This window comes from Grampus griseus (genome assembly GCF_964374135.1).
Source record: "Grampus griseus genome assembly, chromosome: 1".
Taxonomy (NCBI): Eukaryota; Metazoa; Chordata; class Mammalia; order Artiodactyla; family Delphinidae; genus Grampus; species Grampus griseus.
In genome coordinates, this window is record NC_139017.1 from 85,975,747 (window position 1) to 86,001,912 (window position 26,166).

General features: G+C 38.2%; 2 protein-coding genes across 10 annotated transcripts in view; one reads left to right on the forward strand and one right to left on the reverse strand.

The window, feature by feature from the left end:
- CEPT1 (choline/ethanolamine phosphotransferase 1) overlaps positions 1-2,439 on the reverse strand; it is a 36,620-nt gene extending 34,181 nt beyond the window's left edge. For 2 of the 4 annotated variants that reach the window (XM_082655365.1, XM_082655368.1), the window contains exon 1: positions 1,796-1,912. The gene's annotated coding sequence lies outside the window, so the exon portion shown is untranslated. Of the gene's footprint in view, positions 1-1,761; positions 1,913-2,308 lie in introns of those variants that run through there. The other 2 variants (XM_082655366.1, XM_082655367.1) reach the window with 2 other exon arrangements.
- On the forward strand, positions 1,899-24,510 carry DRAM2 (DNA damage regulated autophagy modulator 2). 6 transcript variants are annotated; one of them, XM_082655406.1, is made up of 10 exons: positions 1,899-2,026; positions 2,342-2,473; positions 4,176-4,239; positions 9,129-9,273; positions 12,872-12,939; positions 14,805-14,944; positions 21,234-21,411; positions 21,924-22,006; positions 22,991-23,083; positions 23,592-24,510. In XM_082655406.1, exons 4-10 carry the CDS (start codon positions 9,143-9,145, stop codon positions 23,697-23,699), a joined length of 801 nt encoding a protein of 266 aa, XP_082511532.1. In that variant the 5' UTR covers positions 1,899-2,026; positions 2,342-2,473; positions 4,176-4,239; positions 9,129-9,142; the 3' UTR covers positions 23,700-24,510. The 6 variants fall into 6 exon arrangements, with proteins under 6 accessions (XP_082511532.1, XP_082511533.1, XP_082511529.1 ...); XM_082655407.1 differs by lacking the exon at positions 1,899-2,026 and adding an exon at positions 2,176-2,215; XM_082655403.1 differs by lacking the exon at positions 1,899-2,026 and adding an exon at positions 3,098-3,220 and having other exon boundaries at positions 2,344-2,473.
- The last annotated feature ends 1,656 nt before the right edge of the window (positions 24,511-26,166 follow it).

Here is a 26,166-nt window from a genome sequence, read left to right on the forward strand (position 1 = left end):
TCAGCAGTATGTTTATAGTCCTCTCACAGGAACTGGTGACTACACAGCTCTTTCCACTTTTATGGCACGACTAGAGGAAAATACTAATGGTGAACAATATTTGGGAGGCAGAGCAAATTATAAAAAGCAAGTTAAAAAAAAACTAATAGGATCACAGGATTACATTCAGCATTATCTAACAAGTGATACACAGAACAACAAGTTAGCAAAAACAAAAGCCTTTTCAGCAGACTTGGAAGCTAAAACAGTACTGTGTAACACAATTTAGATCTACTGTTTTGCTGAAGTGAAATCTTGCATTCCTTAAAAAAAAAGGAAGCAACTTCCTCCAGAAACAAACAAACAAAGCCAAAGCCTAACATTTTGTGGATTATTTTCCTATTCCCTTGAAAGAGACAGCACAGCGTGACCCTCAAAAAGAACATCACCGGCACTTTAGCCAGCTTAAAGAAGTCTACTGCTGCCTAGAAAACACATTGACTATGCAATAAAATATAACTGCGGTTATAAAACAAGTTTACAGTTAAATAACAAATATATAATAGTGTTTATAACGTAAATTTTAAGAGACTGGGTGTGGGAGAGGAAGAAGAATGAAGTTATGAAACCACAATTGTAAATATTCAATAATAATCTATTAACTGGACAACAAATAAAGACACCTCTGTCAGAACAGGTTAATACAAGAGGCATATTTATCTAGCTTATTTCTTAAATGGCAGGGTTGTAAAGACAAGTTGTACAAGGGGCTTCTGACTAGCTTTTGCTCAGCACAAAACAAATATGTAGCAAACTGCTTTTAGAACTTCGTTTTCTGGAATTTTACGTGAACGCCAATGGTTCTAAAGTCCTTACGCCCTAAATGCCTTCACCAGTCTTACTTGGGTTGTTACTCAATTCAACACCTCCACTGAACACATGCCTACTAGTATGAGAGTAGAAACCGAATCTTTATTCTTTGTTCACATACAAGACACTAACATTTGTTTAAAGATAATTATGAATTTGCCTACTACCGTAACAAGGATTCATCAATGAACTGAGACTTCAAGCAAAATTATATATTAATACCAATGATGCAAAACGTCAAAAATGACACAAAAACGCCAAGCACCGAATTGGAGAAAAAACAAGTTAAACGTAAAGATCCCATTCATCCAGTATTCTTGGAATACCGGCAAAGACTAGCAAACCCTCCTGTCCTTTCTCCTTCCAAGAATACTGCTGAAATAAGCCCTAGCTGGCAACCTCAGAGCTTGTCAATATATCCTGAAATTTCTAGAAAAGTTGCTGACCAAGAAGTGCGGCCCTAGCCACGAATCACCAGCACCGTATTCCAAAGGGAAGGCAAATCCGGCACAGGATGTAATACGTTTGTGGACCTGGCAGCACCTGAGCAGGAGGGTGTGGACCTGAGAGCCAAGGTCGGTTCCGCGCGGGCAGCGCCCTCGGCCCGCCCAGTCCGGGCCGCCGAGGTTTTCCCCACCCCGACTCCCAGCACAGCAGCCCCCGGACTCTACCGCTGGCAATGCCCCATATCAATCTCTCCATCCGGGGCCATAGGAGCAGTCGCCCCTCGCCCTCCCCACAAGCGAGCGCGAGGCAGGACTGCGTTTGCCTCGCGCGAGTCCATACACAGCTATATTCCAATGCCCCACCCCAGAGCTTGCAGCCATCTCTCCAGCCCTCCTGAGAGTCGTGTCCCCGGACATACGCTTCACACCCTGGCCGTTTTCCAAAGACCGAGCCCCGCAGCCTTACCCCGGCCCCCAAAAGCACACCCCTGGAAACAGACCTCCGCCTCCAGCCGACTGAGTGACTCTGATCCGCGGCAGCACATTCACGACACTTTCGCGATTGCCGTAAAGGGATATAGGGTCGGAACAGGAGGCGGCGCGAGCGCGCACCCCCAGTGGTGAGCGCACCCCAGGGCCGGCTTAGCTGCTCGGGTGCGCGCTTCTGGGCCTCTGTCCTGCTGGCAGCCTCCGGAGCCGGCAGTCCGTACAGGCAGGGACATCCAAGCAAGGTAGGCCAAAAAGGGGATGAGGACCGGCCCTAGTTCCCACTAAGGGGTGTGTATCAGAGAATGGAATCGGGCGAGTAGGGAAGCGGACGCTGCCGGGAGCTCTCCACCCCCGCGGTGGACGCGCGAGTCGCGTGCCAGCTCGCCCTGCCTCCAAAGACTACGCTGTGCGACGCGCGGGAGAGGGACCAGGTGCTGGCCAGAGCCGCAGGCGGGCTGCGAGGGGGCCTTGGGGAGGGGGGGGCGGGAGTGGGTGCAGGCTGGGCTCAGGTCTCCGCTACTCACCTTTACGTCCGCGTTCTTGCTCTCTCCCCCCAGCTCCCCTCCTCTCCGCGCCCCGTTTGCCCCAAGCCCGACCGAGCTCTGCCTCTCGCATCTTTTCCCGGCACCAAACAACGCGTTAATCCAGCTCTTCGTCCGAGTGCTTCGCGCTTCCGGAAGAAGGCAGCGGTGAGTGTAAATAATTCTTTGGTTTTATTTGTTTTAAGCGGTTACCGAGAACCTTAGCCCCAGTCCCACGAAACACAGTGGTTGAGTATGCATTCCCTTTGTCACTCCTGGGCTCAGATTCCTTTTTGCGGGGTTGAGGGGAGAAGGGGGAGGAAGGTTTGAAATTGAGGTACGTGGTGACCTTGTGTTTACTCGAAGCTCAAGTCTACGCGGAGTTTTGTCGCGGGAAGCCCAATACAGAAAGGTAAATGGCTGGTCCTTTGTATCCTCACAACCGTGCTTACATTAGGATACATTTACAAAACACCACATTTTCCTAGTTCTCCCAATTTAAATTTGTAAATCAGTACCCAAATGCAGCTCTAATTTGCCGTGCATCATCAGATTCTCCCCGACTTCTCTCCCTGTAACATTTGATCCAACTTGTAAAACAGTTACTTAATTTTCTAGACTATTTAATTTTTAACCGTTACGAGAATATTACATTTGTTAGAAGACCAAATTAGAGTTTCGAAAAATAACCATTTACTATTATGCTTTGCATTGGGCATGATTCTGTGTACCTAGGGCTTTATTTCTTCACTTGGAATATCCAGAATTTACTTTTTTATTGTTCCTAAGCAGTCACCACTTAGAGGAGACAGCGTAAGGAATTCATCTTTTCACTGGTGGTATTTAAATATTGGTGTAATTCAAAAATTGTGACTGCAGTTCTGATTCACGGATCTTCAAGGAAAGCAGAGATAGGTGAGCGATGCAAGAACATTTAGTTAAACACTTTCACTACTATATGAAGGTTATTCCTGCATATTTTCAAATATCTTGAAAAGTTTCTTAAATTGTTAACCATTAAAATTCTAATTTTGCTTGGTTGGCAGTTAGCCAGCCAAGCTTCCAGCTTTCCAGTGTGATGATACATAGGCAATAGTAGTCTTCCTCACCTAGTCGGTGCACTTAAATTTCTCAGTAGTCCTTAGCAAACTGGTAAACTATTTCAAGCCCTGCTTTTCCTCTAAATTGTCAGTTTAGATAACTAGAACCCTCAAAGCCTAAGGAGATAGGAATCCAAGATGATTCACATATGCAAAGAATGAAGTGTTGTCATTCCCCATCCCTGTGGCTAATTGTGGTTGTACAAATCACCTTTCATTATTATATTGTATGCTTACTCTGTACTACTCTAAGGAACAGAGCTACCTTACAAATCAGAATACTGAAACTCAGAGAAGCTAAGTAACTTGCCAGAAATCATACAGCTGGGATGTGATAAAGCTAGGATTTGCACTTAGATAAATCTGATCTTACAGCTGTGTTCTTTCCATTGCATCACAGGGACTAGTCAGTGCTTTATTTGGCTTAATAATAAGCTATCATTCTTTCCTCATTATTGTCTTTCCTTCTGTGGGAAGGAACTCAGTGTTTTTCATTTTATTTTATCCTTTTTGAGATCAGCGAAAGATGTCTAACGTGAGAAAGGATGAGAAAATTGATATCCCAGATTTAAAATATTATTTAATTCCAGATGGTACATCATTATAAAATACACAAGTGTCAACTCTTTAAAGAAAAAGAGAAAACGTTAATAATACTATAGCATAGTGTTCTATCCATGAACAATATTGGTGCATTGACTTGAAATTTTACATGTTTTAAAAGCCTGTGGGTCGAAACAACCTCTATTTTCTTTGTGTGTGGATTTCAGGATTTACAAAAGGTGCAGTTTTGGGCAGATTTGAAGACTGGGATTTTGAGAACTTGTAAAACAGGTAATTTGTCTTTTACATTCTAAAAGAGGAACAAACATTTATTGACCATCTATGAGAGCATCTTTACATATATTATCTTATTTAGTTCTTGAATAAACCTCTCTGAAGCGGTTATTATTTTAGACCATTTACTGAAAGTTACCGGTATCAGCAATGTGTTTAGGTTCTTTACTTGTGCTATGTCAGTGTAATTCCTGCAATAATTATCCAGCTTAGTCCAATAGAACTTTTCCACGATGATGGAAATGTACCATATTTTCACCATCCTATATGGTAGCCACTAGACACCTGTGGCTTTTGAGCACTTGAAATGTGTCTAGTACAACTGAGGAACTGAAATTTTAAATTTTATTTTATTTTAATCAATTGAAATTTTAATTTAAATAGCTACATGTGGCTAGTGGTGACTATATTAGACAGTGCAGCTTTTACCAATAATATTATTGCCATTTTTCAAAGGAGAAACTGGTTCAGAGAAATTAATGAAGTTTGCCCAAGTTTGCACAATTTTATTTAAAAAAACGTTTTTGAGCAGAAAAATGTTTTAGGACTGTTAATTTGGCAGTGCACATAGAATGGATGGATGGGAAGAAAAAAATAGGCCAAGAGAATTGAGAATCTGATTTGAGTGTTTACACTGGCAACTAGGAAGAAGAATGGTTGCCAATGACTGAAGGTAGAAATGCCGTCATTTAGCGACAACATGTGAGGGCTTTGGATGAGAAAACCTAAGGTTACTCTGAGGCCTTAGAATCTGGATAGCCTGAAAAAACGGTAGTACGAACAGATCTTCCTCCACTTACAATGGGATTATGTCTCAATAAACCCATTGTACGCTGAAAACATCATAAGTTGAAAATGCATTTAATACATATAACCTACAGGAACATGGTAGCTTAGCCTAGCCCACCTTAAACTTGCTCAAAACACATTAGTCTACAATTGGGCAAAATCGTCTAATACAAAGCCCATTTTATAATAAGGTGCTGAATATCTCATGTAATTTATTGAATTCTGTACTGAAAGTGAAAAACAGAATGGTTGTCTGGGTACAGAATGGTGGTAAGTGTATCGGTTGTTTACCCTTGTGATTTTTGTGTCTGCCTGGGAGCTGCATCTCGCTGTCACAAGAATATTGTACTGCATATCATTAGCCTGGGAAAAGGTCAAAATTCAAAGTAAGGTTTCGATTGAATGTTTATTGCTTTTGCATCATCATAAAGTGGAAAAATTCTAAGTTGAACTGTCGTTAAGTCGGGGATCTCCTGTACTGTTAACTGAAATGGAAAAATAATGAACCTTTTTGGGGTTTACGAGAATTTGGTTTGGGTTATTGAGTAATTTTTATGAGCAAGGCCCTCTTCTCTGCTTGGGCAGAGAAGTGAAATCCCTCACCAAGGATTTTATCCACTTCAGACACCCTCCCAAACTTTTATACTCTAGAAGATAATGAGCTGTAAGAGATGTGCAAATCAAATGTTCTCAGAGGAAGGGGTGTTTATTTCCAGATGCAAAGGGATTAGGGAAGGTTGTGTGTGGAAGATGGTATTTCAGCTTGATTTTGAAGAATAGGAAGGATTTGGACATGAAAAAACAATTAAAGGAAGAGGTCATGTGGGAATTCCCTGGTTGCCTCATGGTTAGAATACCCGGCTTTCACTGCAGTGGCCAGGTTCAATCCCTGGTCGGGAAACTGAGATCCCCGTGAGCTGTGTGGGGTGGCCAAAAAAAGTAAAATAAAATAAAATAGGCTCTCCCATTCTCCCTAGAGGAAGACAGTGCTTTCTCTCAACTTTGAAATGAACCATCGCCTACTTGTCCCTCCAGTGAAATCCTCTGACATCTATCTCTATCACTCCTACTCTCTTCTCTGACATTATCTACTACTCTGGAACCTGGCTGGGACCATTCCTTCCAACATACCTGAGACTAATGCGACCCACAGAATTCTGGGAGTTGTAGTGTTTGTTTGTTTTAAAAAAAAGAGGTCATACTTCTAGCAATGGGGTGGACAAAATGTTTTGAAAATCCCTTTTACCAAAACATCGAAATGCTGAATATATTAGCCTTGTAAATGCATAGCAGTTCACGTAGGAAAGAAACATTCTCAGGACTAAAAAGTCGAAGAGAGCTGACACCAGAGTAGTAAACCAGTAGTGTGTCTCTTTTGGGGCCTTTGAAATAAAGTACAATCAAAGGTAAATGATAAGCTCCCCCTGCTCACCACCCAAGGTAGAGAGATAGAATTCATACCCCTTTGACCTCCCAGGTGTACAACTTCCAGAGACACTATTCACATGATACAGTTTGTGTAGATGATGCCTGTGTGTCAGGGGATGACTTTTTCATAAAAAGTAAAATGTAAATATTTCTACTTGAAATTGTACAACTCATGGCCTTGGAGAACCACCTCCCCCCAAATCAGCCAGGACGCTCAAAAATCTATACACTCAGTGAAAGGTGGGCTAGGAAAAATACCTCCTTCCTGGCAAAGGGGGAATCACTAAGAAATTTGTTCATTTTCACCACAGCTCCAGGTGGGGGAATAAAGATACCACATAAGAACTTGAAACTACAGGGCCTGTCATCACTCAGATTCATGGTTCAAATTTACTTATCTACATGGTCTAAAAAACCTGGAAGCCAAGAAATTAAAAGTCGGCCCAGGTTCGTAATGTGCCAGAGTGCTTGGCAAAAGTAAATACAGACCCTCCCTGGAATGATTCACCCTTAATCTAAGCCTCTTAGAATACTCCCAGTTAAGATCATCCAAACAGGAGCTCATAGTCAAAAACAGAAAAACACATGTACAAGGGCTGGCAGAACCAACAAATACGGAACTAGACTCCTAAAGATTTTAGAATCGAATTTATCAGAAACAGGGCTTCCCTGGTGGCGCAGTGGTTGAGAGTCCACCTGCCGATGCAGGGGACACGGGTTCGTGCCCCGGTCCGGGAAGATCCACATGCTGCGGAACGGCTGGGCCCGCGAGCCATGGCCGCTGAGCCTGCGCATCTGGAGCCTGTGTTCCGCAACGGGAGAGGCCACAACAGTGAGAGGCCCGCATACCGCAAAAACAAAACCAAAAACAACAACAACAAAAAACAAAATAACATTTAAAGAGATGAAGGGAGAAACATGAAAGATTTTAGAAGTTAATCAAAATTTATTGAAATTGAGAATTATTGTCCCATAAACTTATGTTGGGGAAAGTCCTATAGGAACTTGGCAAGGAACTGTCATGATTAGCTAAACAGAAGAGTAAAATTGATGGAATGTTAAGGGCTGACAGGAAAAAAAAAAACAGAAAAGAGATTATGACAATTCAGACAGGAAATTACTCAAATCAAGTTTATAATGGTGACTTTAGGGATAAAGGAAAAGAAACTTATTTGGCAAGATTTAAATGTACATATTTTAGCAGCAAGTCAGATGATCAGAGTAAATGACAAGTACAAGTCAAAAATGGCTGAGGTTTTATTATCTGGAAGGTCAGTCTGAGATGAGGAAGCTGAGCATATTGGAGGATTGTGGAGATTAGAATTGTAAGTTTTTACAGAGTCCTTGGGAAATACTAAATTTCAGTCCATCACACTATGAAAAAATACTCCTCCAAATACGAAATTATTTTCACATGCGTAGGAGTAATTTCTTATAATTTGAAAATATTTCTGTATTTATTCTTTTTAATTAAGTGCATGCAAATACATTAATATTTTCTAATTCATATTATTGACCTCTTATTACTTACTAACATCGTTAGTCTGGAATTTAAGGGAGAAAATGGTGATAAGTGGTATGTGTATGTGTAGGCCCTTTCAAGTTTATTGAGGAAGAGAGAACCAAACAAGCGAGTAACAGTTAAGTGTGATGAATGACCTGGTTGGGAAAGTGAGCCTGCTGTTGGGAACAAAGCAGGTACACTCAGCTGAAGCTAGAAGAGCTGAGGCTTGAAAATGTATAGCAGTTAACTGGTGGTAGTGGGGCAGGAGGGGTGACACCATAGTAGTCTAGTCATCCAGGCAAAACAACGTGCACCAAGTTTCAAAGGTGCGCAAGAGGGCATGACACACTTGACGATCTGAAAGAAGTTTGCTGCGGCAGTATAGCATGGTGATTGGTGTTAGACTGGAACTGCCTGAGTTTGAGTCCTGTCTCTACTGCAGCCCTATGACCTTGGGCAGTTCTCTTAACCTCTGTAATTCTGTTGTGAGGAGTAAACGAGATCATGTATTTAAGGTGTTTAGTAGCCTTGCTGACACAGTAAACACTGTGTTTGCTTTTGTAATGATGATGAAGATGATGATAGCTAGGGCAAGGAACTAGGAGCAGACAGAACTGGTGGGAGAGGAATACAGAAAGGTTAAGTAGAGATTGGACAACAAAAAGACCTTATAGACATGTTAAGGAGGAAGGACAATTTATAAGGGCATGGGGAGGCACTAAAAGGTTCTTTGGAGGAGAATAAAGTGGTCAGGTTGGTATTTTAGAATTAGAAGGCTCATTCTGATTTTTAAAGTCAAGTCTAGGTGGTTATAATAATTATCTGGTCAAGAAATGATGGTGGTTTAAGTAGGGTAGTGGCAGTGAAGATGGGGAGAACGAGTAGATTTGAGGAAATTTAGGAGGTGGAATAAACAGTCCTTGGTACTTGGTTATGTGTGGAAAGATTGGGGAGAAAGATAGTGTCTAGATATGGCAAGTGGGTGAATCTTGGTTCCATTAACTGAGAAGCTGAAGGAGAGCAGGTGTCAGTAGATGGTGTGGGAGCCGATGAGAAGTGAAACAGCTGAGGATGATAAGTACAAGGTTGTGGGATGGGATGGCTAAAGCAGAATAGATGAAATACGTGTGAATAATCTTTTCTAATTTGTTTTTCTCTGCTTCAGGAGACGTGTTTGAGATGTGGTGGTTTCAGCAAGGCCTCAGTTTCCTTCCTTCAGCCCTTGTAATTTGGACGGCTGCTGCTTTCATATTTTCATATATCACTGCTATAACACTTCACCATGTTGACCCTGTTTTGCCTTATATCAGGTCAGTGAAATGTATTCTTTTATGGAGAATGGTATGTCTCATTCATATTTTAACATTGAACCCAACATTCAATTTTAACATTTTAAAATTCAACTTTTATGTTTGATATTACAACAGTGAAAGGGACATAAAAAGGAAGTTGTATTTGGCTCTTTCTATGTGATAGAGAAATGTGGAGACAGAGGGCTAAGGTTCATTTAGTGAATTGTGACACCTCAGTGCCTTGTCTTCCAAATAACTATTTGAGGTCTCAGAAGACAGAATTGGAATTATTCTCCCCTTACCATTAAAAAATGCTAGAGCAACGATAATAATATTAAAAAATAATGATAATGACAAACATTAATTGATCCACTTACTGTGTACAAGGTAATGTTCTAAGCATTCTTCAGGTCTTAAATAATTGAATCCTTACAGCCACCCTTTGAGGCAGGGACTATTACCCCCAGTTGGTAGAGGAGGAAATAAGGTCCAGGGAGATTAAGTTGTTTGTCCAAGGGCACATGACTCAGTAATTAATGGAACCAAGATTCAGTTTGACTGGACCATTTGATTCTAGAGACTGTGCTCTTACTCTTTTTTTTTTTTTTTTAACATCTTTAATGGCGTATGATTGCTTTACAATGGTGTGTTAGTTTCTGCTTTATAACAAAGTGAATCAGTTATACATATACATATGTTCCCATATCTCTTCCCTTTTGCATCTCCCTCCCTCCCACCCTCCCTATCCCACCCCTCCAGGCGGTCACAAAGCACCGAGCTGATCTATGACATGTTGCCTAGATCTTTCTGACACATTAAGTATCTAAATTTATTGATACTAGTTGTGAAATTTCAAAACTACTCATGATATAAGTATGGGTACTCAGTTGCATGTGCTATGTCCATAACCCTCTTTCCCCCCCCAATTATAAAGGCAATATGTGCTTATTATAACAAATTTTAAACACTATTAGAGTGATTATAAAAATAAAAAGTGAAAGACTCTTCCAGCCTCCCTCTAGTTCCTGCCCTTCCAGAGGTGATTAATGGTTTGGTTGATTTCCTTCCAGAGTTTGTTTTGTTTTGTTGTTTGTTGTAGTTGTTTCATTTATTTATTTGTTTACCTTCTGAAAAATAACCTTTCCAACACAGAAAATAGTGAACTTTTAAAGGATGATAAACCAAAAGGCTAAATTTATCTTCTTTAAATGTCAAGAAGAGGTCAGGGCATTGCCATTACATTTGTTGTTACCGCTATGGTATGGCGTAGCACAAAGGACACCAACAAATTGAGTCCACTTTGGGAAGATTTACAAAATCCAAAGGTATTTTAGAATTTAAGTTTCCAGTTCTAGGAATAATTTTGATAAGTAGTCACCTCTGTTTACCACTCTGCTAGAGGGACATGCAGCTTAAGGAGCCAGTTCATTCTTTAGTAACTCCAGGAGAGCATACATATTCCTGAGCGTCCTTCAGCACTTTTATTTCCCCTTAGAGAACTTGTCTGTTTGAGTTCTTTTTCACTTTCAGTTCTCTAATGGTACTGCATGTGATTCTCTGATCGATATGACCCCAGGCACTTCCTTTTCTGTCTCTGTCCTTCTACCTTTTAACTTTTTTGCAAATGAACTTAGTATTGTTGCACGGGGAACTTTCTCCAACATTCTAATATATTTAAATTCAGTGGTTGAGTTAGACTAGGTACTCTGCAGAATTCCTTTCAGTTCATAGACCCTACCTAAAAGGCTTAATTATTAAAGTCCCCAAAAGACATAACCAAATATAAATTTCACTTCAAAGACAATTCACAATTCAAAGACAATTCCACTGCAAGTGTGCTTCAGGTGTTCTCTTAGTTCAAGTAGTGAATGCTCAAGTAGAGTGCATGAGACTAGCCACTGGGGTATAAGAAGAATTTTTTAGAACTTCTATGTATTTTTGATTTCAAAATATTTAAACTTACATTTGGGAATTCCCTGACAGTCTAGTGGTTAGGACTCCACACTCTCACTGCTGAGGGCCTGAGTTCAATTCCTGGTCAGGGAACTAAAATCCCACAAGCCACTCGGTGCGGCCAAAAAAAAAAAAAAACTATTTAAACTTATATTTAGTATATGTATAATAATATGATAAATAACATATAATGATGATCAGACAATTTTTTTTTTGACGGTGTGTGATCAAAATAGTTTGATGACTACTGGGTTGAAGTGCGATGCTGATGGGTGTTTTCACTTCTAGGCCAGTTTGTCATTCCGATCCAGAGCACACTTAGCCAGCCATCTTGGAAGTGCGTGCTGTTATTTACTTATGGGGTAATCCAAAACAGGAGCATCATTTGGAATATGACTGTTAAAATTATGGATTTTTTTCTGATTATAAGAATAATACATATGCATTATTCTTGAAAACTTGAAAGGTAGAAGGAACGACAACAACGAAACGTAATCCGCACTCCCTGAAAGTGATCAAGAGTAACAAAATCTTTTGTGTCTGAAGAAACATTTTAGAGTGGGAAGGAGCAATCCTTAGAATTCATATTTGATGCTTTACTTTTCCTAAACCTAATCCAAATGTTCGCCAAATCTTATTGATTCCTTAGCGGATATGACTTTCCATTTCTTTTTTATTCCCATTACATTGTCTGAATTGAGATCCTTCTTACCTCTTTCCTATAGTACTTCAATTTGAGGCTAAAGAGTTTGTCTTTTTAATCTTTTCAGTAGTTTGAGAGAAGGGGAAGGAACTAACATTTACTGGGTGTCTCTTGTGTGTCTGCTGCTGTGCTAGACACTTCACATGCACGACCACAGTTTTGTTTCCTCATGTTGATCTGATGAGGCTGGGAGGGAATTGATAGCCCCATTTCACAGATAGGGAACCATCTGAGGTATATAAAAGAATGTTCTCAAGGTTCCCCAGTTAGTAGTAAATGGTGGACTATTAATCAGGATCTATGCATTTCACCCTGCACTGAAAGACAGGCATGTAACAGACATATTGCAGCAGAGCGTCATCTGTGATTTTAATAGAAGTCTGGACTGAGAGCTGTGTGAGTCAGCAAGGCTGTCTTGAGTGGAATCTCTAGAAGGGTAAGGGCTTGGTCTCTTGTACTTACCACTGTGTTCCTGTCCCTAAAATGCTGTCTGACAATGCTGGTAGGTGCTTGATAAATATTTTTTAAAATTAATCAGGAAACGATTAGGTGTTAATTGAATTATAGGCGAGAATAACAGATGCCAAAAGAATCATGAAAGGTCCTTTGGTGTTTAGAGAATATTCAGATGAGACAGGTAAACGTGCCGCCTGACTGATGTAAGTTAATAATGCAGCCTTAACATAAATAAGGATAGCTTTTTTATCAATTCATAGTGATTTCTATTATGTGAAAAAGAAATAACCTTAAGTGATATAAGAAAAAGGTGAACAAGGCAATTATTGCGAGCTCAAATTATCATGTTCTTATTATAACATTATGTAAGAGTTGAGCTCATAGATTTATAAAAAGATAAAGGATTTGAAATAACCCCTTTTGTTTCTTATCCCTTAGAAGAAATACATGTGTATACTAAATCTAATATGAGAAATCCTCATACCTTTTTTTTTTTTCTTTCAGTGACACTGGTACGGTAGCTCCAGAAAAATGCTTGTTTGGGGCAATGTTAAATATTGCTGCAGTTTTATGTAAGTAGTGAGAGTGGTTTTAACAATCAAAATTAATAGCTGAATTGCCCTTTTCTTCTTTCAACACTGTTGGGTTATTTATTTTACTTTCTGGTTACAATTGAAGGAATGTTATCACTAAATCATTGATCACAGATATGTTTCTTTTAAAGTAAAAATAATTTCTAGAAATGCTAAATTATGGAAATCTTTTAAAAATACCTATAAGGCTATTTGACTACTATAGAAATAGAACTTGTAAAGTATAACCAAATATACTTGCTTATAGAAGTTGTAAAGTATAACCAAATATTCCTTGAGGCCCTAAGTGGATTTCTTAAGCAACCAATAAAGGACAAAGAGCTGTAAACACACTGACCACAGCTGACCCCAACAAAATTCCTTTATGATAAACACTTCAGAAGTTTGAGAATAGCTGTGGAACCGTGTTTTGATTTTTGAGTGATATTCTAATGCCAAAGAAATTGAGTTCTACTACAGTATTTTACATTCCTGTTCATTATTTTTTTGAAATTAATTAATTAATTTATTTTTGGCTGTGTTAGATCTTCGTTGCTGCACGTGGGCTTTCTCTAGTTGCGGCTAGTGGGGGCTACTCTTTGTTGCGGTGCACGGGCTTCTCACTGCTGTGGCTGCTCTTGTTGCGGAGCCTGGGCTTGAGGCACATGGGCTTCAGTAGCTGTGGCACTCAGGCTCCATATTTGTGGCACACAGGCTTAGTTGCTCCACGGAATGTGAGATCTTCCCGGACCAGGGATGGAACCCGTGTCCCCTGCATTGGCAGGTGCATTCTTAACCACTGCGCCACCAGGGAAGTCCCTGAACCAATTTTTTTATTAATGGTTTACTAAAATAATACTTCTTCCATCAGTCGTGATTGTTTAAAATATTTGCATGTTTCCATATGATGTTTATTATTTGGTCAGGTAAAACATTGAAGTTAAAAAAATGATTCTTAAACAATAAGGACAGTCAAGTGGGTTTTATTTTTCTGTGTAACTGACTGCTATATCTGATTGAGCCAAGTTGTAGTAATTTGAAATAAAATGAAATGGGAGCAAGGCAAATAATCCTTCGGTGTTTTTTGCCTTTCATTTTATATGTGTTCTAGAACTAATTACTTTATATTTTAATGCTAATCATATAGAATATTTTGTGTTTTATGTAAAATTTATTTCTAGAGATTTTCAGAAAACATCAAACTTAATTTCTTAAATTTTTGCTAAATTTTTTAAAAATAAATAAATAAATTTATTTATTTATTTTTGGCTGCATTGGGTCTTCGTTGCTGTGCGTGGGCTTTCTCTAGTTGCGGCGAGCGGAGGCTACTCTTCGTTTTGGTACGCGGGCTTCTCATTGCGGTGGCTTCTCTTGCTGAGGAGCATGGGCTCTAGGTGCACGGGCTTCAGTAGTTGTGGCATGCTGGCTCAGTAGTTGTGGCTCGTGGGTTCTAGAGCACAGGCTTGGTAGTTGTGGCGCACAGGCTTAGTTGCTCCGTGGCATGTGGGATCTTCCCAGACCAGGGCTCCAACCTGTGTCCCCTGCATTGGCAGGCAGATTCTTAACCACTGTGCCGCCAGGGAAGCCCTTTCCTAAATATTTTTAACATGAGGGCTATGGGAGGCAAACGACTTGCTCAGTCACACAGAGGTAGCAGTAGTTTCACAATGCAACTTTAAAAGTTCTTTAAAATCTACAGCCGTTTTTTTGTTTGTTTGTTTTTTTATTGTTTTTTCTTCTATCAGATTAGCTTTAAAAGGAAACTCTATGTTTCTGGATAGCAGTGACCTTTGTGAGCTCTTTATTGGCAACTTTATTCCTTAGTTATTTATTACTTTGTTGTTTTTCCGATTATCTCTTCCCAGGCATTGCGACCATTTATGTTCGTTATAAGCAAGTTCATGCTCTGAATCCTGAAGAGAGTCGTATCATCAAATTAAACAAGGCTGGCCTTGTACTTGGATTACTGAGTTGTTTAGGACTTTCTATTGTGGCAAACTTCCAGGTTTGTGTTTTAGCTCAGCACAGGTATTTTCCTGAAGTACATAAAAATACATGCTAAGAAAGAAAACCTGAAAGATTCAGTTACATGTAGTTATTGTTTTTTGCCTTAACAAAATGGAATCCACTGCCTTTAAATTACTTGACCCTCTTAGAAATTAGAAAAATTCATTCTCAGTAATCTTCTGAACAAATACAAATTATTATAACTTTTTAAAGATCCTCAGGACTCTTTACTTACTAGATTCTTTATTACTACTTAGTTGGAAATTACTCCAAGACCAGAGAGAATTGACATAAATTATAAGTGACACAATTACAGACTTAAACTCTTTTTTTATTATGCCTAACAAGTCACACTCATTTACCTCTTTTATATTCTTGTTTAGATGTTCCTGTTTATTGCCTGCATCCCTAGGTGCCCAGCCACTTAAATGAGGAAGTCAAGGGAGGAGCTATAGCTTTTCCAGTTTTTTTCTCAGGGAATTCTTTATGTTAAGGTAGCAGTCAGCCTTCAGCAAATATTTGTAAAGTCTCCACGTTCCTTTCTACTGACATTCTTTCAGAGGAGTCTTTGGTAATACCAGCTGCATCCTAAGCATATGGTGCTTTTTTTATTAATCCCTGCAGTCTTTAGAGTTTCAGTCTATACATTTGGTAACCTGTTTCGACATCTAGTAGCTATTCAGACATACAAACACACCCTCATCATACAAATACATGTATAAAGGCATATTCCATCTCTCTTTTTTATTCAAAGTTCTCCATTCCTATAATGCTTCTGATTGAATGCTCCTATTTTTCAGTTTTTTAGTAATGGTTAATACTAGTAAACTCTTTAAGTATAATCCAAGTGGATATTAGGGTAATGCTTGCTGCTATAACGAAGTCCAAAATTTCAGTGGCTTAACACAATTGAAGTTTGTTTAATTTTTATTGGAGTATGGTTGCTTTATAATGTTGTGTTAGCCGCCACTGCACAACAAAATGAATCAGCCCTACACATACAGCACAATTGAAGTTTATTTCTTACATACATGCATCCAGTGCAGGTATTTTTGGTTGATAGATGGCCTTCCTCCCACAGTGATTTAAGGCCCAGACACTGTCCATCTTTGGGCCCTGCAATTCCCTAAAACTCTGTGGTCTTCTGCATCTAGCTGCCTGAAACAGTCAAAGAGAACATGCACAATTCACCCCTACTTCTTAGAAACTTGGACCTGGCAGTGACTCGCATCATTCCACTGGCATTCCTTTTTGCTAGATGTAAGAGGGGCTGGGAAATGTAATCTTGCTGGGCATCAGTTCCCAGGGCAACTCTATGCTATGGAAGGGACACAAAAACTTTTGTGGACAACTAGCTAGCTGTCTACCACAAATAGGGTCCTGCTTTCCCTAATCAGTTTGTATAGCTCAGTGTTTAAAAAAGTCATTTGGAGGTTTTTAGTATATGGATAGTGATTCTTTGCTCCAGTTATCCCTTGATCAGTTTAACAATATCTCATGACTGTATGGTAAAAATGGATTCCAAAGTGACCTCCACATATAGCATACTACTCCTGTTAGTAACTAATACTTTTTTACACAGTCCAGTAAATTCCAATGGCAGTTCCTAATAGCACCCATTGCAAATTATTGCTGGACCCTATTTATAAGCAGACCCTGTAGCATTACCTACATATCAAACAGTTCTCCTTCCTTCCTTTCTAATGTAAACTTTCACTGCTTATTTAAAGTGGTGAATGCATTGTCTCTTTCTCCTGTCCCCACTTCTTTCTTGCAGAGACAAACTCTAGTTGATTCATATATGGAAAAATTGTACACAAACCAGGTCTATAAATGGTTTACAGTTAGAGAGCTTAACTTGGAAGAGAGGCAAGAACTTTGTTTTAAAGTAGGAACTTGTTGGTTTTATCTCTTAAATATTTCTTGAAAACATCTGCTTCTCTCCATTTTCATTTCTATTGTCTCTGCCATCTCCTTCTCAACCAGTTTAGATTTCATCACCTCTCCTCTGGATTACTGCCCTAACCTCCCTAATAGTTCCTCTGCATTCACTGTTACATCCCTTTAATTTGATGCCTCAGCCAAAGTAATCTTCTGGAAATATATGTACACCTCATTCTGTTTCCTTGTACCACTGTTTAAAGCTCACAGGTCCAAGGTCACATGAAAAGAGATAGAATCAAGAGAGCAAAAAATAATTTGTTAAACTGCCAAACTGCTTAATTAACTCAAAGGTCTTTTGTGATCTGGCTACTTTCTACCTGTCTGGCCTCATTCTACATCATTCCCCTCCTAATATTGTACATAACACGGGGTCTTTCTGTGTTCCTTAAATAAGACTGGTTTACTCTGTTTCATACATTGTTTCTTCTGTTGCACATTCCACAGCCCCAAGCCTAAATAGATGTAGGCAGACTATATTTCCTCAGGGAAGTCTTTTTTTGTCAATAGATTTCCTCCTATATATTTCAGGTTTTCTTTCTTTATGTTCTCCAGGCCTCTGGAAACTAATTCTGTGCAGCACTTTTTATAGTCTAATTTTTTATCTATGTTTTTTAGATTTATTTAAAAAAATTTTAGTTGATACATTTCCACTAATTATAGATCAGTGGTTTTGTTCACCATTGTATATCCAGCACCTAACAGAGTACTTAGCACAAAAACTCTGACTTAAAAAAATACATATTTAATTTCTTTGAAAACAAGTGTGTATAAAAACACGCAGCAAGGGACTTCCCTGGTGACCCAGTGGTTAGGACTCTGCACTTTCACTGCTGAGGGCCCGGGTTCAGTCCCTGGTCGGGGAAGTAAGATCCTGCAAGCCTCACAGCCACAAGAAAAAAAAACATGCAGCAAAACAAATATGTGTCCTCAGTGCCTAGGAATATTTCCCTTCCTAATGTCTACTGAAATAAAAACGTACAACGTGAGGGATGTGAGTTGCAGTTTTATTGGGGACTTACTGAGGACGATAGCCCGGAGGCAGCCTCTGAGATAGCTCTGAGAGACTGCTCCAAAGAGGTTAAGGGGGGAGGTCAGCATATATGTGTTATTGGAGAAAGGGTACGTGCTGTCAAACACACATCTCAGTAGAAGGTCTCTGCTAGTCACAAGGCACAGATATCTTAGTTAATGATCTTAGTGCTTTTCTAAGTATGGGAAGAAGCAAGAAATTGGGTTCATAAAATTGTCTCCTGAAAACATCTAACTGTCTGAAGGCCTGTTCTGCCAGTTTCCACAGAGCAGAGTGCCTCATTCCTGATCTCTGCCCTGAGCTCCTTTCAGAGTATGTTGAAGGTCAGTGACTACCGTGGCTAATGACTCAATCCTTGTAGGGCCAGATGGCGAGCGACATTCTTTAGTTGGCACTAGGATATTCATCCTCAAGGAAACTTGAAAGGGATAACTAGGCAGAAATCGATGTTAATTTTCTAGGGCTGTCATAACAAAATACTACAATTTGGGTGGCTTAAAAATAACAGAAATCTATTCTCTCAGAGTTCAGGAGGCCAGAATTCTGATATCAAGGTGTTGGTAGGGTTGGTTCCTTTTTGGGGGCTCAGAGGGAGAATCTATTCCATGTCTCTCTCCCAGCTTCTAATAATTCTTGGCATTTCTTGGCTTGTGGCAACATAACTCTATAATTTATGCCTCTGTTGTCACATGACATTCTCCCTTCCTAGAAAATTTATCCTCATGGAGACTTTGGAAGGAATAAAGATTAGTTCTTAAATTTTGTTAACTGCTTTTAGGTGAAGATTACAGGCCACTCAATACATAGTTTTTAAGTTCTATAGCAAACATTTGCCCCTGACCACACATATCTCTGTAATTTCTCTGTCTTTGTCAAAGAATACCTTTTTGTCTTTGTTAAATGATATATTTTTAAAGAAGATAAAATCGTGACTTTTGTACATGTCAAAGATTGTATTTAATTTACTAATGAGAGGAATAGTAGGTAATACAAACCACTTCAAAAGAGAAATCAAAGTACCACACATTTATAGTCAGATAAGGAATGCTCAAATGAATTTACAGATAGATGCAAAGCTAGCGAAACTGATCATTATTCACAGAGTGATAGTCAATTTCATTCAATAGGACACAATATGCATTTCTATTCATATGGATTATTTGTGTTATTATGCATTTTCAATAAGTTAACTTTTGTCTATACACATAATATCCATCATTGCACAAGTTCTCTCTGCAAAATAGCCTAATCAAAGACAAGTAAAATTCACATTTCTGTAGAACCATTCCCAGAGGCTCTAGTATTCCATTGAAAGAATAATCTCTTGCCCGTTTCAAGATCTTTTGCTGTTTTCCTAGTCTCTAAAATGACAAAATTGAGTGGATTAAGCAGAAGTGCTGGCCAGTTAAAACCAGTTTTATATACCTCTCTTTTGATTATAAAAATACAGTAGTAAATGCTCTCCATTCTTTATTTTTCTTTTTAACTACAGGATTTTGTTGATGGAACTGTGTACTGATCACATGTGGGCATTGGTCAGGCTATATCTGTATTTAGCTTCATCAATATATGAATGAAAAACATTGCCTGCCATTTCCGTAAACAAAGGGTATTGCAGCCATCAAGCCACTACAGCCACCCGGGCAGTGAGCCCTGAGGAAACTCAGGATGGAGACAGATGGGTGGCCTGCAGCCACCCACCAACGGTACACCCTGAGGGGACTCAGGATGGGGCTGGATACTGGCCCTAGACAGCTAAGGTGCTTATCAATGGAATGATTTCAGTGAGCCCCGACTCTTGCATCTTCCCAAACAGAAAAGCACAAAATTAATTTGAGATACCTGGTTTTCTTTAATTAACGGTAATCTTCTTTGTTGTAAAACTCCTATATGTCCTGGCTCCTCCCTTTTGTCTTGAAGCAGTCCCTTAGAGCCATGTGAGAGGCTGCTTCTTGGGCTTGAAGTCTTCAGAAAGTCTGCCAAATAAAATATAATTCTCAACTTTTAGGTTGTGTTTTTTTTTCTCTTCAGTCAACAAATATATGCGAGAATATTTTTAAGGAGAAAAATTCACCCATATTCTTGCTCTTAGCCCTAAAATAGTCAGTTTCATTTTTGCAGCCTTTATCCATATATCTACATATATAGGTAAATTCACATGAACCAAGAAGATATTACCATTTTGTATTATGTTTTATGGGTGCTGAATGTTTTTTTTTTCTTTGTTACCCAGAGTGGTAGTAACAATGACTTTTTTCCCCTTCCCAATGCTCATAACTTATTGCCAGTTAAAACACCCCAAACCTTATCGAAGTATCACTTTCTCTCTCCAAAAGGAAACCAATGCCATTGGCAAATAAATTGTTACCTTTTCTTTCTTTTTTTTTTTTAACATCTTTATTGGGGTATAATTGCTTTACAATGGTGTGTGAGTTTCTGCTTTATAACCTTTTATTTCTTTATACTAGAAACTTCTTGTACCTTCAACTAAAAAAGTGGACTCTATGTGAATTAGCACAGTTGATTGTAGGAGGGAACCAACCCCTAACCTAACCTCTCTTCTCCTGTTACCTTCGTCATACCCTCTTTACCAAGTGCTGCATAGTACCTTCTCAAGCAAATGACATACAGACAGCATCAGTTTAGAAAAATACAGTTCAACCAAAGGCCTTTGATAGTAGAATTTTTGGTGAACTACTGTCATCACTTTTAAACAGGGACATATAGAGTAAAGTGTAAATGGATACTGATAAGAGTAAGGCAAAGGAAAAAAATTAATTAAAAAGTGAAAACAAAGAGTAAGGTAAAGGAGAAGATAACTACAATTTATGGTAATCCCTCATTGTATAATTTATCAAAACCAATCAAACTATAGACAAGGGGGGATGTTTTAATTTGTTGAGCCTTTAAATTGCATTTAGATTTTAATTAGGTTTAAGTTGAGACTCCCTACCCCCTGCATTCCCAAGCATCCTAGTCTTCTTTAACTTGTTCTACTCTTTCTATAACCCATATCACCATTTAGTATACTATGGAATTTACTTATTTCTAAAGTTTATTATTTAATGTGTAAATGAATAATTAGTATCATGTTTTCAGTAGTAGCATATGAAGTAATATGGATTACTGTAATTCTCAGGTTTATGCTGAGTACTGAGGGAAAATTACTTCAGGAAATAATTTGTAGAATCTGCAGAGCTTTTCCACTCAGTGAATGTCCTATTGAAATCGCTGGGCTTGTGCTTTTAAATATTGTGTTGTCGATGCGTTTGGGGTTTCTTTTATTTACTTATTTCTTCCTTTTACTTCTCAGAAAACCACCTTTTTTGCTGTACATGTATGTGGAGCTGTGCTCACCTTTGGCATGGGCTCATTATACATGTTTGTTCAGACTATCCTTTCCTACCAAATGCAGCCCAAAATTCACGGCAAACAAGTCTTCTGGATCAGACTACTGTTGGTTATCTGGTGTGGAGTAAGTGCATTTAGCAGTATCCTTTGCTGTAGAATGTGGCTACACTTGGAATTGAATAACAAAACTTAAGTGAACATTGTTGGCATATTGTAAGTAGGCCTTTTGTGGGTGATATTCTTGGGTTTAGTAAACCCTAAATCAAAGAATTTGAAACGTGAAATTCAAATATTTACATGGGACCTAGTGACTGAGCTAGAAACAAAGATAATGTCTAGCCTAGTCATACTTACTTCAAAGACAGGAAGGATTAGTTAGTGCCCTCCTTGAGAACAATTATGTAGCAAAAGCTTATGATAGAACTAATGAATTATTGAGCAAAGAGGGATTGACTATGCATCATAGTAATCTTCTGGGCACATTTTAAATTTTACTACTGCCATGTAACATGATGTCTTCAAGAAATGGGTTTGGACCTTGGAAACAAATGTATGTGTAATCCTTTTATATCTTTAAAGAGATTTTTGTTTTGTTTTAAATTAAACTTACAGGTCTTCCCTGAGATTCTTCCTTGACTTACTTTTTTTACAGTGCTGACTTGTTCATCACTTTTGTACAGTGGCAGTTTTGGTGCTGATATAGTACAGAAACTCCATTGGAATCCTGAGGACAAAGTAAGAACTGAGAGTCTATAAAACTTAGTTTTATAGTAAAGATGACTGTTTTGGTTGATTTTGATGTATTTTTCATTTCACTACTAACAATAAAAGTTTTTCAGTAGAAGAATCAGTGATGTCTTAGGATTATTTTCTATAAATGATAGAGTTTATGTAGAACCATCCACATTCTCCTGTCACTTTGTGGTCTGTGAACATTTTCAAAATCTGAAGAGAATTGTGATGGCAAAGAGTTTTCTCAGAAATTGACTTCTCTAAAGGTGGATATAGTATGCAGTATACCTGACTGAAATCTTTTATTAGTAGAATACTTGTTTTCTGAATTGAAAAAAATTTCTTTTCCTACTTTTTGTTATCTGGAAGTTTATTATTATGGACTCTGCATTTGGGTTCCAATATAGTGGATATCTGAATGGACATAGCATCTCTGATACTGAGAAAAAGCGAGGTGGGACATATACTTGAATAGGTAATAAAATGAGTCCATCTGTTTTCACAAACCACTCAGGTGGCATTTTATTTTAAATTATTTTTAAAGAATCAGCCCTAGATAGGACATGTTTGTGAGAATGACTAAATGAAATAATTTACTAGGTTCTCCTAATTAGAATCCATATATTATTTAATGCTCAAAAAATAGCACTTAAGTTTATCATGAGCATCGTTTACTTAAACTTTTTTTAGTGGCATTTAATGACTCGTGGCTTTGGGAAAGGTAGTAACTTCTTGGTTGTAGGGTAGAGGTTCTCCTGTCTTAGTTATTCAAATGAAAATTTTACTTGCTGTGGATGAAACTATGATAGATCATTTAGGACTATTTCTAATGTCTGCCTTTAATTCTAGAGATATGTTAAATAAATCAGGGGTTGATATTCAGAACACAGATTGGTTTATAAATATTACAGGTTTTTTATTTGAGAAAAATTATAGATCATTTGAATGAAATTTCATAGAATTATTCTTTTTTTGTTGTCACTTAAGGGTTATGTGCTTCACATGATCACTACTGCAGCAGAATGGTCTATGTCACTTTCCTTCTTCGGTTTTTTCCTGACTTACATTCGTGATTTTCAGGTAAGGAAATGTAGAATTAGATTTATGCAGTCAAACCTCCTTCAGGTGGAATAAGAAAGCTTTCTATAGCAACTCTTGCCTTTTCGAAAATTAACTTCTTAAGCAGTGATGCTGGAAGAGGAACTTCTCAGGTGAATTGTTTCTGTGTTTCGAGAAATAGTGTTTTGTTAGCAAGGTCCAGTCTTGAAAATAGGGTTGTAAAACAACTGAATTTGCAGAAATTCAGAGAACTTTTATCAACTCTGCCTACATTTACATAGGCCATCCTCAACATTTAGTTTTACCGATTCCTCATAGAAACCAAAGAACACCAAGGAACTTCTGAGGAAAGAAGCTTATTTTTCCCATTTCTGTTGGTACTACAGCAGTACAACAGCTGTCTCTCTCTTGTTACTCATTAGAATTGATTTACATTCCTAATCCCAAAAGGTATTCCTCAGAAAATATTGAACATGTGATCTGTCTTTAAGGAGCAAACTTCTGTATGTAATGTTCTTTTCTGTTCCAGAAAATTTCTTTACGGGTAGAAGCCACTTTACATGGATTAACCCTCTATGACACTGCTCCTTGCCCTATTAACAATGAACGAACACGGCTACTTTCCAGAGATGTATGATGAAAGGACAAAATATACCTATGGTGATTATGATTCTCAGGGATTGGGGAAATATTCATGAAAGTTACTTATTCTGCTCTGAAATTTTCAACCAGTTAATCAAGGCTGACAGTGATATCAAAGAATCCTGATAATCAAGAGACATGAATTAAGCCATTTGGTGTTGTATTAAAGGATATCTTCAAGAGGACCGTGAAAAAACATTTATGCCTATACTTTTTTATCCCAGAAAATAAAACCAAAGGACTACAAAATTGTAGATTTTTTTCTACTTTTTTAAGAGAAACAACCAGAAATGCACCAAGCAGTCTGCAAAATCCAGCTTTTCACATTTTAAAAAACATTACAAATCATATTTTGTTTGGAGCACTTATGTGAGATATGTTTCAGGACCCCAAATAATCAGCAGTGCTCAACAGCTCCTTTAAAATTGAGTTTTGAAGTAATAGTTTTACCATATTAATACATTTCTTATAGTCTTTATAAAATTTATTTCGTCTGGAATCCAACTTTAAAGGGAAGCAGACCTGAATTCATGTGAGCACTTTTATTGCTTAAGCTTTGCACAAGAGATTCTGTAGATATTGATTTGATTCCTGCCACAAGGCCAGATAGTATGCTAACTGGTGTATACACATGCTTGTGATAGTTTCATGAAGCTTAGTCTCTGATACGAGATTTTAATTACTAATGAATGAGAAAAGTAGCTATAGGTAAATTTACTCCAGTTGTGTTTTGCATAAGACAATGGTTAGTGTTCCTACACAAGTCTGAGAAGTTTGTGAATAACAGTAAGTATAATTAAAATAAAAGTCACCTCAAACTGCACTCAAGAGTGAAGATTTTCATTTATAGCAAATTATAATTACTTGAAAAAGCAGCCTTGAACAGGCAAATGGTGAGCCTTTTTTAATGGGATGTGATCTTTATATTATACAACCCAAATTCTAAAGGACAATATCAGCAATCCAGAAAAACTAGGTACAGAATAATTGTGATACATGCATCTACCAAAATAATTTTCTTTCTCTCTGGTCATGCAAGTGATTGGATAGCTTCTACTTGGATCCTTATCTGTGCAGATAGAGAATGGTTTACAGATGCCAGATAAAATTCAAAAGAAGAAAATGCTCATCTGGAAGTGCCCAGTGACAAACTGGTTTGCAAAAGAATCTCTGACGAAGATTAACAAGTTTTATCTTTTTAGAAGAATTGGGTCCATAGCCAGAATAAAAGATAGTAAGAAAAAGTTTAAAGTGTAAGAGGGAGCAATTTTAGGAAAAATGGTTATATGGTGGAAACGTAGATCTCAATTATGAAAAGGTTGCTAGTTATAGGACTCTAAATAGTATTTCTGAAGACTTCTGGACTCATAAGAGAGAAAATGGAATAAAATACTGTTTAGCTATTTCAAGCAACAGTGAACATGGGAGACATTTCAATAAACATTGATTGAAATCTGGCATCACTAGAAAAAAATTGTCAATACAAACCATAAAACATTTTTATCATGCCTCTGAAAATCATGGTGCAACCACATCTGGGAAACAGCATCTAGTCCTGATTGCTGTCCCTCAAGGAAATGTAATTCCAAGTTGTGAAGGACCATGGTATGGTAAGAGGGAAATTGATAGAATCAAAGTTTATAAGATTATAAATTATGTGTGGGGGAGATGGCACAGGGAAGCACATGGACTTGTACATCCATACTAGAATATTAGACTTAGAGGTATACTAACAACATTAAATTATTTTAAAACAAAAAGTATTACTTGGATAGTATTTTAATTCCATTATTTAACTTTTACCTTTAGAAATAACATGGGCTGAAAATATGAATAAGTTCAAAAAGGGATTATAAATAAAGAGATTTTTGAATGTGCCTTCATCCCTCATCTTAAGGCTGAATTAGTGGAAGACAACCATATCCTACCTCAAAATATGCCTTGCCACCACTGTCAGATATAGTAGCTTGGATGAACGGTTAAGGTAGTTCAATTCAATCAATTTTGTTTTGAATGTTTGGCCTTTAGAATAGGAGGTTTTAAGCTGACAAAATTAGCAGATATTTCCTATGTCCTTGGAGACACAGCAAGACTGCATTTCCCTTTTAATTAAGTATAGGCATAAAACCAAATTTTAGCCAGTGAAATGTAAATGAAATGGATGTGTTTGCTATTTTCGTATTAAGGTTTTGAAAAACAGGAATGCTCTTTCCCAGTTTTTTCTCTTTACACCGTTTGTATATTGATGACAACAAGATTTTTAGGAAAGGACAGAATCACATGTAGGAGCTTGAACTAGTCCACTTTTTTTTTTTTTTTTTTTTGCGGTACGCGGACCTCTCACTGTTATGGCCTCTCCCGTTGCGGAGCACAGGCTCCAGACGCGCAGGTGCAGCGACCATGGCTCACAGGCTTAGCTGCTCCGCAGCATGTGGGATCTTCCCGGACTGGGGCATGAACCC